Below are 15,851 nucleotides of genomic sequence, written 5' to 3' on the forward strand. Positions count from 1 at the left end.
GAACCATACCCGTTCCTTTGATCTGTTGATGAATGCAACAGTTAACACAAGAAAAACAACAATCATCCGTGGAGAGACACTATAAAATGTGACAGATGTCATTTAGTGTTTAAGATCATATAGATTTGATGATGAAACTTTCAGACCAACGTTTCAGTCAAGATCACAGTCTATTTCCATCATACTAAAGGTTGACAATTACCTCAAGTACTAGTCGACACGGTAGGCTATCTTTACCATTAAAGAGAATTATATTCCTCTGAATAGCCACTGTTGCTCAGTGTTTGAACTGAATCCTGAAACACATTTCAGTTGATTTGAATGGACAGCTTGTCTGCATTCGGGTCCTGAGGGTCTCGTCTGGGTCTCGGAGGATCTCCAGCTAAGAGAGATCGAGTATAATGAATTTAGAAATTCACTGCTGTTCAGAATTTAGGGTTAGTAAAAAAAAAAAAAGTAATGAATGGTAATGAATACTAGTAATGAATACTAAAAAAAAGTAATGAATGGTTGTTGTTGAATGGTTTGTAATTGGGCCATGCCGAAACAGGCTCAGGTGAAAATAACTAAAACCGCTGCTTTTTTGGAGATTACTGGAGTCTTTTTCTCAGGGAAAATTAAAATCAGAGAAGCACGAATCTTCAGCTATATGTCCATTTAAAGGGATAGTTCACCCAAAAATGAAAATTGTCAATTTATTCACCCTCATGTCGTTCCAAACCCGTGAGACTTTCGTCCATCTTCGAACACAAATGAAGATCTTTTAAATGAAATATGAGAGGTTTCTGTCCCTCCATTGACACTTTGACGCTTCAAAAAGTTCATAAAGAGATCGTAAAAATAATCCATAGAAATTGAGTGGTTTAGTGCAAATTTTCTGAAGAGACTGGATCGCTTTATATGATGAACAGACTAAATTTTGGCTTTTATTCACATATAAACATTCATCAACTCACATATCAGTTATTGTAAACGGAAGCTCATGAGGTTCATTCTCGTGTTACACAGCACGTTTGAGCTTCTGCAAGAACCAATGAGGTTCATTCTTGTGTTACGCAGCACGTTTGAGCTTCAGCAAGAACCAATGAGGTTCATTCTCGTGTTACGCAGCACGTTTGAGCTTCAGCAAGAACCAATGAGGTTCATTCTTGTGTTACGCAGCACGTTTGAGCTTCAGCAAGAACCAATGAGGTTCATTCTCGTGTTACACAGCACGTTTGAGCTTCTGCAAGAGGTTTCTTCTCAAGTGTCAAGTTCGGTTGAGCTTCTGTTTACATTCGCTGATCAATGTTTATGTGCGAATAAAAGACTAAATTCAATCTGTTCATCATATAAAGCGATTGAGTCTCTTCAGAAAATTGGGATTAAACTGCTCGATTCATATGGGTTAGTTTTATGATATCTCTATGAACTTTTTGAAGCATCAAAGTGGTAGTTGCGTAGCTGTCAATGGAGAGTACATAAAGCTCTCAGATTTCATCAAAAATATCTTAATTTGTGTTCCGAAGATGAACGAAAGTCTTACGGGTTTGGAACAACATGAGGGTGAGTAATTAATGACAGAATTTACATTTTTGGGTGAACTATCCCTTTAATCTTATTTTTGTACAGGAGAAATAATTGAGATTTTATTTATGCGTTTCAACAAAAATGTCTGTAAAGAACATGGAGGAACAGCCTGGACCAGTTTACGATCAGTAAATTAAGTGCTGGCTGCCAGGCAAAAATAAAATTAACCAGCCAATGAGGAGGAAACGGCCATTGTTTGTCGTGGATGATGCGATTAAAGCTCATAATGAGCTTAGAGGACGACAAACATCGAGGCTGCCTTTTAAACTGACCCTAATACCAAACAGTATATTAATTATTGGAAAATGATATTGTTATACAGCTTAAATCTGTTTCTTTTGAAAAAATGGAGGAAAGCGTATAAAGTGGTCTTAATCTAAAGCCTCGAAATATGTAACCATGGCTCTGGTCTGGATCTCATTAGGTTTCTTGGTCAGAATCAACATGAAATGTAATTCGTGAACTAATTTACTCCGTAATGTGATGCACTTTCAGGAAATTAGGGAGATGTGATTGTTTTCCATTGGGAATTGATCGGATGGTGAAAAGTGGACTAAAACACATTCCTTTTTATGTATTTGAGATAGTTAGTTCACAATAAATTCAAAAATCAAGGGTCAGTTTTGAGTTCATTTTGACTTACTTTATAGTCTTGATCTGAATCTTGTCCCGATTTAGTCTTATTTACATAAGATACACAGTCTATTTTCATCATACTAAAGGTTGACAATTACCTCAACTACTAGCCGACACGGTATCGTTACCATTAAAGATAATTATATTCTTCTGAAAAGCCACTGTTGCTGTTTGAACTGTATGAACTGAATCCTGAAACATATCATTTCAGGTGATTTAAATGGACAGCTTGGTCTGCATTCAGGTCTCACATGATCTTCAGCTAAGAACACATAAATCAGAAATTCACTGTCAATTCATCAAAGAATCCTGAAAAAAAATGTAGCCTTTCAGTTTCCATAAAAAAAAAAATATTAAGCAGCTTTTTCCCCACCAGCTTTTTATTTAAGTTGCCAGCCACCGCCAGCTATTTTGATCATTTTCAGAATATTTTGTTATACGCATATTTGAAAATTCATCATTTTGTAACTTGGTGCATTGTTTTTTTTTTATCAACACTTGAATAGGAAATTTCATTTAAAAAAAGCAACATTTTGAACAAAAACCTGAGAAAATCGTCTTTTTGTCAAAGAGTGTGATCAAAACATTGATGGATTAGATTAGTCCATCAACACCCCCCAAAGCTTTACAGTCCTATAGCCCGTCCTGGGTCGACATTTCATTTAGTAACATTAGGCAGTTTTGATTCTATTGATGATTCTATCTCTTGTTTCTGCTGCTTCTTTCCCTGTGTTATTAATAGCGCCCCCCGTATAACAGTGAAAACATGGATAGCCGGAAAATTCCATCAATGGCAGGGAAGCGTTGCGTCATAAAAGACGTAAAATTCCGATAGAGTCAAAAAAACCACTTTTGTTTATGTGTAAAACAGCAGGCAGATTCTGATGTGGTTAGTTTCTGTACAGGCAATGTCACATCATCATCATCATCATCTTCATCATCACACTGAAACCAGTTGGTGAAGAAATCTCTAATGTTGATTTGATCAACACCATCTGGGACTTATAATTTCAAACAGACTTGTTGACGTGACATGACCACTTACTGTAGATGACAGATGCACATGAACCCGTTCCACCCTACAGGACAAAGTTCTTCCTCACTAAAAATAAAAGACAATTATACAGTGATAATGGCTTTGGTTTTCTCAGAGGAAAAGGTCTTATTAAAAGAGCTACAGCATTACTCTAATTGGGTCTTGTGGCTTATTGCTCTGTGAGGCTTTATTTTCATTGATAAGGCATATTATTTTGTGTGGCTCATAATACAAATTACTGTATACAAGCAAAATCACTTGCAACCAATAATAAATAGGCTACCACAATGTATCAGTTCACATGCTACAAAATGAATAAACATATGCTTGACAAACAATGTGATCCAAGAGATGGACATCTGCCTTTTCATAATCTAATTTCTGCACGCTCTTATGTGGTAACTATGGAAATGAATAATTTGTACTCATCTGAGATATGATATCTGAGGATGCAGTGCAAACAGACTCTTGAGAGCGAGAGAGAGAGAGAGAGAGAGAGAGAGAGAGAGAGAGAGAGAGAGAGAGAGAGAGAGAGAGAGAGAGAGAGAGAGAGAGAGAGAGAGAGAGAGATCCAATGGAAACCTTTTGAAATAAATAATTCTCAACGCTTAATGAGATTCTTAATGAATCTCAATTTTTTCACAATTCACAATTCTTAATGTATTTGCTCGTTTTCCCCTCATCAAATCTTGCGCTGTGAGCTCTTACACAATATAACCAGCTGAGTTTAATGTCACTTTCTTTCTCCGTTCCGGATGGCAGGCTCTCCGAGGGTCTCATAATGGCCGATTAGCAGGTTTGAGCAGCTTCATTAAGTCACTATTAAGCACTGTGTAATTTGACTGTCACTAACGGCAGTGTGGAGGACAGGCGTAACTGATGAGAGAAACTAGACTCAATGCGCTTCTGCAAACCGAGAATTAGAGAACGCTGAACAGTGGAGGAACAGCAGGAAGAAGCACAGATTGATTTGCTTTTAACAAAAAAAATACTTCATTAGAAGCTTATGAAGTTTCGTTCAGACTGTATTGCATGATCTTGCCTCACTCCCCAAGCACAAAAGGCATTTAAGATGGGAATAAAATTGATAATAATGAAGGGATGACTTTCGATAAGAGCTTTCGGTCACACTGTAAGTGTTTCTTGGTGCATTATGTGGAGGATGCATCATTTTGCCCTGGAGAACTGACGCTGAAAAGCATTTTTATTGATTTTTCACACATCAAAAGATTGGGAGTTGGCTAAATGTATTTTTTGTGCCAATTTATATGAAAATTATAGTCATATTTTACATTTTAAATCCCAAAGAATTTCACCAGGATGCCTCAGTGTTGTCCATGTTATGAACACAGCGTATACTCATACGTCACATCAGTGGATAGTACTATAACACTCTAAAAGTCACATTCTTATCTGGGCCACTGGAATATTTCTCTTTTTCTCTCATGTTGCAGTGAAACTCTCCTGATAATGTTCTAAATAAAACTATAAGTCAATGCTGTTTTAAACTCAGCTGCTCTGCACAACAGCAGTGTGGACATTAACCGAGTCTGGAGGGAACACTTGTTTAATAAAACACTGCCCTAGTTTCTCCAGAGGATCTCAAGCCAAAGGGAAAAAAAAGCCATCCAATAAATATAAATGCATCTTTTTTTGGATCACAAGTTCACTGATATCCAGACTAGGTAAAATATGTTTTTAGTTACATACCACAATATATTGCATTTTTAAACTCTCTGTCAAAACTTTAAATACTTATTCATTGTCAATATGTATGTGTGTGTATGTATGTATTGTATGCATGTATATACATACTCATAATGTATAAAATATGTTTGATTATATTTGAAAAAAATAATATATTTCATAAAATATTAACAAAATTATAAAGATTATATACACACATAATGTTAATGCGAGTAATTGTGATTATATATATATATATATACACACACACACATACACACACTATATATATATATATATATATATATATACACACACACTGTATGTGTGTGTGTGTGTGTGTGTGTGTGTGTGTGTGTGTGTGTGTGTGTGTGTGTGTGTGTGTGTGCATAAAATCTTTATAATTTTGTTTATATTTTATGAAATATATTATTTTTATCAAACATAATTATTGTATTTTATACATTATGAGTGTTGCTAATAGTTAATTGATTAATATGAATCATGAAAAAATTATTTATGTTAATGCTATTAAATTACTTAAAATTTTAATCTTTAATTATAAATAACAAATATGTAATATAATTAAATAATTAAAATATGTTCTGAAAAAATAATTATTTAGCTATTTGATTTTTTTTCTCTATTTCCCAACTGTTCTTTTATCTGACAAACAGAATAAATAAGCACAGAGGTCAGAGGTTAAAGGAAGTGAAACTGGTGTCCCTTTCAATGGTGCGGAGGTTGCAATCAGTGTTGCAATCTCTCTTTCTCTTTCTCTCTCTCTCGAAAATGTGACCTCATCATGAAAAAAACACCATGACATGTCCTCCCTTGTTAGTCAAACACTTGGTATACAACCTCAAGTAGCAAAGCTGACAGTAGCTAACGGAGCAGAGAACTACGAATTTCACTCTTCACCAATGGTTGCTAAACACTACAGCCTACACGCACCGTCCAGTCGATATCACACATCCCGTTGCCATAGAGACCCAGGAATATCGGCTCACTCACAAAACCCAGTGACTCATGAGACAAAAACAGGATTCGGAGAGTTTGCCACAATCCTCACATTATCAGAGGATCGAAGTGCAAGGAAACACAATCACAACTCATTAACTATAAATACAGGGCTATACCCGCTAGACACGGTGTGTGTGTCCCTCATTAATCAGAGAAGTGGTCCATCAATATGAGTTTCAGATTTGATCCTCACAATCAAAAGCACTTGCTAACATCCTTGAGGAAATGTTTTGCATGTTTAGGGCATCATACACTGAGAAAGGGACTTAAATGTTAATAACAGATGATAATAATTTGCAAATGTATTTTTCATTTCAATAGCCATTACTGCAGTCTTCAGTGTCACATGATTCTTGAGAAATCATTCTAATATGCTGATTTGATACGAAGTTATGATCAATGTTGGAAACAGTTGTGCTGCTTAATATTTTTTCATAACCTGTGAAACTTTTTTTTAGGATTCATTGATAAAAAATAAAGTTAAAAAGAACAGCATTTAATCAAAATAGAAATATTTTCTAACAATATAAATCTTCTATTATAATAAGTTTGTCATACAATTATTACTATTATTATATTATTTTACTTTACTATTATTATACATTTTATCAATTTAATACATCCTTGCTGAATAAAAGTATTCATTTCTTTCATAAAAAGAGTCTGACCCCAAATTTTTTAACCGTATTGTATATTGTTACTTATATATATGTGTGTGTGTGTGTGTGTAAATAGAATTTATCAAATTTTTGCAATGTATTAATTATTAATAAAAATATATATTTGTATTAATATTCATATTTAAGTCTCTTTCACTTTTTTTTATAATAACATATTTATGAAAAAATAAAAAAGTACTTGCTTGTTTTCAGAAACAGATTTCTACCAATGGCAATATAATCAAACATACTTGATGAGTAAAGTGTCACTGATAAAGATGGAATCTATCTGCTTCTACCCAGAATGCCTTGCGCTTTGCTCTGGTTTTTGGTCTCTGTGCTAATTAACCCAGATGTGGATATTAATATTGCGGTGGTGATGGAAGCGAGGCTGGAGTGGGCCAGATTTATGGGTGGCGTCAGAGTGAAGTGGGTCACTCCCACCCGTGTGTGTGACAGCCGTTACTATATTAAAACACCCATGGGCCCTTTTTAATTGCTCATTACCCTAAAGGATACCATGAGAAACCCAGACTGCTCTTAAAGGAAACTAAACACACGACGCCGCTGTGATAAAGTCATAAGAGTTTGGGACATTCAACATTCCATTTGTTAACATTAGTCAGTGCATTTGATAACATGATCATGATTTTATTTATATTAATATTTTGAATTAGCTTTTATTTTTGACATTTTCAGTTTTAATTTTAGTTAAGGTTTTAGTGATTTCTGAATTTTTCATAGTTATTATTAATTTATATATATAAATATATGTATATATAATTTAGCTTTAAATTATTTATTTCCATTTAAGTAATTTTAGAACTTAAACTTACGTATTATGGCAATGTTTCTAATTTTCATTTAAGTTTGAACAATAATGACACTGATCAAGAACTAACAATTAACACATTTTTTACAGCATTTATTAATCTAGGTTAATGTACATGTAAAAAAAAAACTTTTTTAATTTTTTAAAATATTTTTTCATTTTTTCATCAAGTGTCTTAAACTAATGCAAACTAACTGAAACTTCTTATAAAGTGTCTCAGAATTTTCTTATTTATTGCTAAATGTACACCCAAACAGGTCTTTCTAACAATCAACTACAAATCAATATTTTTTCATGCATATGTTAATCAGCACAGAAAGCATTTGCCCCCAAATTCAACACTTTTACAAAATAAAAATAATATTTGAATATAACTTCAAGTTTAATATAAACATTAAATTAACTTCTAAAGCAGGGTTTTTCAACTCTGGCCCTCGAGATCCACTTTAAAGTTTAGTTCCAGTCAAACAGCTGAACAAGTTAAACAAGGTCTTCTGGATTACTCGGCATTAGAGTTTGATCAAGGTTGGAGCTAAAGACTGTTTTTAATGGAGAACTGCCAAATCTAATGGTAAAAATCCTGAGCAGTTTGAAGCCCCACAACGACAGACTTTTCTCTGTGGTATTTTGTCACCATCAGGCCCTGTGTGAGTCCCGCTTGGTGTATTATCCCTTGTCAGCGTGTCTGTGCTGCTGTTCTGTCCTCCTGCATAGTCAAAAGTCAGCTCTTCATGCCTTTCTATATCTCGACTGGCAAACAGAGCGAGTCTGGGCAGCAGCGAGTGCACTCGGACGGGCACCATGAGCAGGTTGGGCTGGCAGGAGTGGTTGATGAACCTCCCCACATTCCCTACAGCGACGGGGTCCACGAACGTCTGGGTGACGCCGTCCCCTCCGCTGTGCTCTTGAACAGCGATGATGTAGTTCATGTCTAGAGGAGTCTGGGAGAGCTGGCGGCGACGGGCCTCATGAGGCCCGATTATTTCCCCGGCGTACTCACATACGAATCGGCCACAAGGGAGGCGCTCTAGAGCCTCCACCCCCAAACCCCTGTCCTCGGAGCTGAAAACACCCAGACGAACATCGACACCGTTTTGAACGACGCGGTTCTGGCAGGAGTCGCCACAGGCACATAAGGCATTGCACTCGAAAACAGGCCTGCTGTAGCCAGCGTCCTCTTGCTGTTGGTTCAGACGTCCCTCGCTGTCATACGTCTGGCCGAACCTCAAGCAGGGGCAGGTGTCGGGCAGGCAGGACCGGGTTCGGCATGAGCAGCCGGGGAGGGTCACCGCACTAGGGTCAAGGTCACAGCCTGGTCCTTGTACATTCTCTGGCACATACTAAAGGATTGACTCAGATTAAAGGGCTAGTTCACCCAAAAATGAAAATTTTCTCATCATTTACTCACCCTCATGTTGTTCCAAAACTGTATGAGTTTCATTCTTCTGTTGAACACACAAATGTATGATGAAAAACGCTCCCTTCAACTTCCATAGTATTTTTTTTCTACTACCCAAGTCAATGGGTGCCGTCAACTGTCTGGTTACCAACATTCTTCAAAATATCCTCTTTTGTGTTCAACAGAAGAAATAAACTCATACAGGTTTTGAACTACTTGAAGGTGAGTAAGTAATGACATTATTTTCATTTTTGGGTGAACTATCCCTTTAAGACTTACTCAGTGTGAAAGTATAGGAAAGCGCTGGCATCTAGTGGCGGTGTGACAGAAGTGTTCCTGCCGTGTAAATCTCTAGTCTATATCGTCATTAAAATCAACTTACGTGCTGTTTGAAACCACTATTAGACTGCAAAATGATGAAAATGTAAATATATCTATAAAGACTATACTGTAAGGAGAGTAAAAACTTTAATTACCTGAAAGCTGGGAAAAGCCTCTTTGGGGACACAGTTCTCTATCAAAACAGGAACATTCTCGAATCCGCCACTCAGATCCCGGCTGTATGATCGCATTATGTCTTTTTTAAACATTAATGTCTGATTCTAATGTGAAAGAGAACATTATCAACTTGGGCCTTGATTATCAATATACGTCCATTTGAGAAACGGAAACGGAAGTGCTACTAGACACGCATAAAAGCTCGGAGTTGATACAATATAAAAGTCCAGTCGTACGCTGAGTTTTTAGTATGTTATTGGTTATATCAATTATTACGTTCATGCAGACGTTACTTTGAGGTGAATTTATGAAAAATTGTGGGGGTTTTACGGTAACAAATTGTACATCTGTAAACTGACAGACAGTGAGATGCTGTTGAATGCAGCTGCAACCCATATATGTATATTTTAAAACGTATTCGCATTTTCTTATTTTGAAATTGCTAATTGGGGTATTAAATCAGTAATACATATGAATATTAATGTTTAATATGTATATTTTAATTGTTAGAATATTGATATCAATGTCACTAATAAAATAAACACAAGCATGTCCATTTAACTTTTTTTATTTAATGTTTAACCACAAAAACACTGAGACAAAAAATTGTGTAACTGGAGAGAAGCACTAAACACTTTAAAACAGTCTGATTGGCACTTTAGTGCTTTCCATCCACTTCCACCTCTAACTGGCATTTCTCATGGTATTTGTTGCATGATAAATGTACAGCAGGCAGCAATGTATTTTAAACACATACTTTTGTAATTTAACAAGATCAGAATAGACTCTGGTAAAACAAAGGAAGATAAATTTAAAAAAAGGCATGATGTCTGTTTATCCATGGTGATTTCAATCTATATTTGCATGTCCGTTATTATATTTTGCGTGGTGTCAAAGAAAGATAAACAGTTGTTTAACAGCAGGTCAGAACAACAGACATACATACAACATTGGGTTGTTTGCATGAACAAGCACCACAGAGACAGTAACATGTTGCCTGACAGATCAAAAAAAAAAAAAAAAAAAAGGAGGACCATATACAGTATAACCTCAGCATGAAATGAGGAAGAACAAACATCTGTTTATAGCATAGACATCATCACAATGGTCCCATACAGAAATTAACTGATCTACAACAGCCAACTAATAAAAATGTAGTTTGAATTATTAAAATGAAAGATAAAGACAGGAGGTGAGTGTTTGTAGACATCATCTTGACCTCGACGTCGAACCAAGACGATGTCTAAGTCAAGGTTTCCCCTTTTGTGACCTAAAGAGATGAAACAGAAAATAAATCAGGGGTTTATTTCAAAGAACTTAAAACAAGTTATTTTATCTTTTACATTCTAAAATCAGAAAAACATACTCTGGCTTCAATGTACTCAATCCTCCTCTCCAAAGCAGTAAGCTTCTCATTCAAAGTGGCTAAACGGGACCTGCAGGACATATCTGAAGAGAAAAAGAGACACAATTCAGTATTAGGACACGTATGTGAATAGCAATAATTTCTTGTAACACAAAACATCTATGCCAAACATTTTATGTTTTGTTCGAATGGTACGAAACTTGGGAAAGGTTTTGGCACTTGCTGTGTGAAGTTGTAAACACACACAAATCATGGACATGATACAAAAAATGTTAAATGGTCCTGAAAAAAATAGTCACACTTGTATTGTGCACGGTCAAAAATGACCACATTGGAAATTAATGGGAGACAAATTTCATCTATTTGAAACATTTGATACTGCACCCGTCCCAAACGAATTCTTCCCCAAACGAAAGCTAATTTTTAGAGATATCAACCTCAAATTTGGAACAAAACTTTTGATTTATGGCTTTGATTTTCTCACAGTTTTATAGTAAAATTTGCTTTGGAAAATAAACATATAATTTATATAAAAATTTTAAATGGTATTTTTGTGCATTTTTCATAATAAAAATGTACATTTTTATAACTTTGTGCAAGTTCACTTTTTTTGCTTCAGCAATAATCTGCCAAGTGTGGTCTTTAAAAAGAAACCAAACTAAAATCTGTGCTCAAAAGCATTTAAGATTTATGACCATAATTTATGAAAATTCCATGCTCAAAAAGCAAATAAAAGGACTAACTACTGCATAAATATAATGTAGTACCATAAAATCCACCAATATATATATATATATATATATATATATATATATATATATATATATATATATATTAATCAACAAAAAAAATCATGAAAGAAAGAAATAAAAAAATATTATCAAACTAAAATATAGTACAATAACTTAATTGTAATAAAAAAACAGTAATGACTAATTTTTGACTGTACCAGATGGTTTAACATAAATTTCAAAATAGTAAACTGTATAATAACGTAAATAAGAAAATATTTATAATATAAATAACTTATTTGTTCAATTGGTGATTCATATTATTGATATTGCACATACTGTACTGGCACTGAAACTGGATGGTTTATCAAAACAAACCAATGTCTCTGCATTAGCTAACCTGTCCGGTTACCACAAGATTATAAAGATTTTAGATGTCTATATATAGCCATTATATTTGTGTATAGCAATGAGCTAAATCATCATTTAAATGCAATGTTTAATATAAAAGTTGCCAACTTGAAACATGGACGACAAGACCAACATCAGACCAACCCAACGCCCTACATGTTTTTCCTGGTCATTACACTATTTGTATTTCTAATAAACCACGTCTTCCAAATATATACACAACGATTATGATATTATTTGTTCCTAAACGACATTAAACACTAAACAACTGAATTAACCCCCATATTTTCCACACATAAAGCAGTCGAATGACCCACTTCTCCCGATTAGCATGCTAGAGTGAAGAAATGGCGTAATAAATTAAGCAAAATTAAACGACACGCCACAGCTTCTCCATCTTACCGAAGGAATTGAGGAAATCGGCTATTTTCTTAATGCTGCTGGTGATCACTTCGATATATTCACGGTTCGCCCAGTCTTGGTGAATTTCCCTTTGCACTGGATCCTCCTGTCCGGCCATCGTGAGCTAGTTAGCGTTAGCGTTAGCCGCTGTCTGTCTGTGTGAGAGGAAGCAGCAGCGCCCCCTCATGGACAAACAGCGAATCACACTTCATTCTGGAGATTACGGGGAAGAGAAAGGGATCAAATCAAACACAAACAAGCGATTTGTTGCACTTGAATTTTGTTATTATATGACAGTTGCTTTAATAAAATACAAAAGAAGAAGTAAATAAGCGAATAAGTACATTACAGACATTGAAAATGAAAGTAAATAGATTATATATGTATATTAGAAGATAAAATATACATTTAATATAATATATAAGCATATACTAACCTATATAAAGATATAATAGGAAAAATAAATAAGCTACAATTCACAATTAGGCCTATAGGCTATTTATATGATATATATATATATAATTCTATTTATGGCCTGACGAAAATCTCTTGAGTATTAACGCGTGATATTCTTAACATTTTAGAATGCAGCCAGCTTGTGCGAACGGAATAAACGGAAAATACAAAAAAATACACAGAAATAATAACATTCTGGTGCACGTTATTAACAGACATTCAAGTCATTCAATATTCACAACGAATCAGGTTTCAGCCCTTAACAACGAAGTTTGTCTGGACAAAAACTTCCTATTCAGAGCTGGTAAATATCTATTAGAATCACCAAATATAATTATATATTATTTATAGTTACATTTTCGACTGATGTTTCAGTTACCAGGCAGCAATAGAGTGATTATTATGTTCCTTTGAATTTCATGTCCAAAAAACATGGTATTATCATGATATCATGTCCAATGCTAATAACTAATCTCTTAGCGGCTATTAATATGCCACTTTTGAAAGTAATGTTGTGAAAGTATTTTTGCCCTTTGACGAATATTGTGCAGATCTACAGCTCACTAATAAGCACTATTGGTGCCACTTGCCAACATAGTAGTTTTCAAGATGCATTTCTGTGAGCTGAATGTAACATATTGTGCTTAATTGTTTAAAATCAAGGAATGTCAACTCATTTAAGAAAATGTAGACGAAGCCTTGCGGCAGCTCTGGATCGGGCAACAGAAGAGGTTCCATGCGGCTCGTCCTCTCCAAACAGTGTCTCTTCTCAAAACTGCAGAATATCACAGAATGACCCATGTGTATTTGACCACTGGACAGAGAGGCCAGACTGCATGTGTTTTAGGTGTGTATACTGTTTTATCAGTGATAAATGCTGCAGTTGTCCTGGTTATCATGTATAATTAGGTCTTTTCTATAAATAGGAAGGAAGACTTTCTGTGGTGCACACGTTCAGTAATGCGAGATCTGCATGGGATTCTCGGTCAGTGATGGCGCCATCATCAAAATCACGTCAGGTGTGACACTTGCCAGTCATGCCAACTCTTATGAATAATATCATCCTCTATTTTCAGACATACTGACCTTGGAGGATCTTGTGGCCAAGCTGGAGTTTGAAAATGAGCTGAACCGCGTCTGCAGTAGATCCTTGCAGAGAAAAAACCCAGGGTCCTCTTTACACCAAAGAGAAGGAGCAACTGATATGGAAGAGGAGAGTACAGACCGCTGGGTTCACGATAGTAGTGAGGAATATTCCTTCTTGCTGGACACGATTCTTGATATTGAGAGGGACAGTGACTTCACTGCTGACTGTGATGTCAGTTCTTTGGAGCTGGACTTACAGTTATGACCATAGTTTGATGCCCTTAAGTATATTTATGTTATACTTTTTCTTTTCAGAGGGAATTGGGTCATTTTCTAAAGAAAAAATGTGCTTTAAACATGCTTTGGGTAGTCAGAAGGTTTTATGCATTTCATAATGAATATGTTTGTATAGCACAGATTTTATAGGCATGTCATCCTCAATTACTCCTTGTTTAGATTCATTTATTTCTGCACTAGAATCAATATCTCAAAAAAAACATTAATGATGATTCCATTCTAAAGGACGCATTGATCTATTCAGCTTTCTTTCTTTCATTGTTATTTTTTTTGTTTAATATTATATATATATATGGGTCAATAAAATATGGGTCATTCATTGGCAGTAAAAATTATTTTTGTTCAGAATGGTAGAAATATTATTAATCTATAAAGTTTTATTTAAAATTTATTTTTTATATCTATATACTTATAATAGTAAATAAAATACTAGTCATTGGTGGTAAAAAGTATTACTTTGTTTAGAATTGTAGAAATAATACCATTGATACAGTTTGAACCTTTTTTATTTTTTTGTTATAATATCTGTATATTTATAATACCAAACAAAATTCTCATGGTCATTGGTGGTAAAAAATATATTTTTTTGTATGTTTAGAATGGTAGAAATATTATGACTATTAATCTATATCCTACAGTTTTAATTTTTATTTTATTTTTCTGTTATGCTATCTATACTGTATACTATGATATATGTATAACACTAAATAAAATACTCGGGTCATGGGCATTGGCGGTAAAAATATTATTCTTGTTTAGAATGAAATATTACTATTGATCTATTTATTTTTATTAAATAAAATACTCATGGGTCATTAGCAGAAAAATATTTTTTTGTTTAGAATGGTAGAAATATTTCTGTTGATTTTTATTTTTAATTATAATATCTAAAGTCATGTGAAAAAGAAAGGACACCCTTTTGAATTCTATGGGTTACGTATCAGGGCATAATAATATAACATTTGCTGGTAAATACAACCTCAGATGAACCGTGTCTTCATTTATTTAACAAAAATAAAGCCAAAATGGAGAAGCCATTGGTGACAAACTAAGTAAACATATATAATTCAGCTGCTTGTAGAACCACCTTGCAGCAATAACTTAAGTAATCGTTTTCTGTATGATTTTTCAGTCTCTCATATCGTTCTGGACAAATTTTTGCCCGCTCTTCTTTACGATGTTGCTTCAGTTCAATGAGGTATGCGGGCATTTGTTTATGCACAGTTCTCTCAAGGTCCCGCCACAGTATTTCAGTCGGGTTGAGGTCTGGACTTCAGGTTGAGGCCATTGCAATACCTTGAATCTTTTCCAACCATTCTCTAATTGCTAGTGTGCTTGGATCATTGACCCAATTTTGGCCAAGCTTTAGCTGTCGGGACAGATGGCCTCATATTTGATTACTTTGGTAATACAGAGGAGTTAATGTTCGACTCAAGGACTGCAAGATGCCCAGTTTGTTGTGGCAGCAAAACAAGGCCAAATCCTCCCTCCACCACAGTGCTGGACCGTTGGTTTGAGGTGTTCGTGCTGATATGCTCTGTTTGGTTTTCTCCAAATTTGCCGCTGTGCATTATGGACAAACATCTCCACTTTGGTCTCGTCTGTCCAAAGGACATTGTTCCAGAAGTCTTGTGGTTTGTTCAAACAAGCTGTGCTGCCATGTTCCTTTTAGAGAGAAGAGGCTTTCTACTTGTCCAGTATTTTTCTGATTGTATTGTCACTTTAACATGTTAACAGAGGCGTGTAGAGTCTGAGGTGTAGCTC

General features: G+C 35.0%; 3 protein-coding genes across 4 annotated transcripts; 1 reads left to right on the plus strand and 2 right to left on the minus strand.

The window, feature by feature from the left end:
- Positions 1-7,508: 7,508 nt before the first annotated feature.
- On the minus strand, positions 7,509-9,618 carry setmar (SET domain and mariner transposase fusion gene). Of its 2 annotated transcripts, XM_081357274.1 has the most exons (3): positions 9,317-9,618; positions 8,850-8,886; positions 7,509-8,781 (listed from the first exon to the last, which is right to left on the minus strand). In XM_081357274.1, exons 2-3 carry the CDS (start codon positions 8,880-8,882, stop codon positions 7,987-7,989), a joined length of 828 nt encoding a protein of 275 aa, XP_081213400.1. In that variant the 5' UTR covers positions 8,883-8,886; positions 9,317-9,618; the 3' UTR covers positions 7,509-7,986. The 2 variants fall into 2 exon arrangements, with proteins under 2 accessions (XP_081213400.1, XP_081213399.1); XM_081357273.1 differs by lacking the exon at positions 8,850-8,886 and having other exon boundaries at positions 9,317-9,530.
- A 272-nt stretch (positions 9,619-9,890) lies between these two features.
- Positions 9,891-14,397, minus strand: brk1 (BRICK1 subunit of SCAR/WAVE actin nucleating complex). Its single transcript, XM_081357622.1, has 4 exons — positions 13,791-14,397; positions 12,249-12,461; positions 10,705-10,787; positions 9,891-10,608 (listed from the first exon to the last, which is right to left on the minus strand). Exons 2-4 carry the CDS (start codon positions 12,364-12,366, stop codon positions 10,582-10,584), a joined length of 228 nt encoding a protein of 75 aa, XP_081213748.1. The 5' UTR covers positions 12,367-12,461; positions 13,791-14,397; the 3' UTR covers positions 9,891-10,581.
- Positions 13,370-14,816, plus strand: LOC308685729 (uncharacterized protein; the record flags this gene model as incomplete). The annotated part of the gene is made up of 3 exons (XM_081357693.1): positions 13,370-13,551; positions 13,631-13,689; positions 13,781-14,816. 3 exons carry the CDS (start codon positions 13,370-13,372, stop codon positions 14,053-14,055), a joined length of 516 nt encoding a protein of 171 aa, XP_081213819.1. The 3' UTR covers positions 14,056-14,816.
- Between the last annotated feature and the right edge of the window lie 1,035 nt (positions 14,817-15,851).

Source organism: Scardinius erythrophthalmus (genome assembly GCF_964197995.2).
Source record: "Scardinius erythrophthalmus genome assembly, chromosome: 25".
Taxonomy (NCBI): Eukaryota; Metazoa; Chordata; class Actinopteri; order Cypriniformes; family Leuciscidae; genus Scardinius; species Scardinius erythrophthalmus.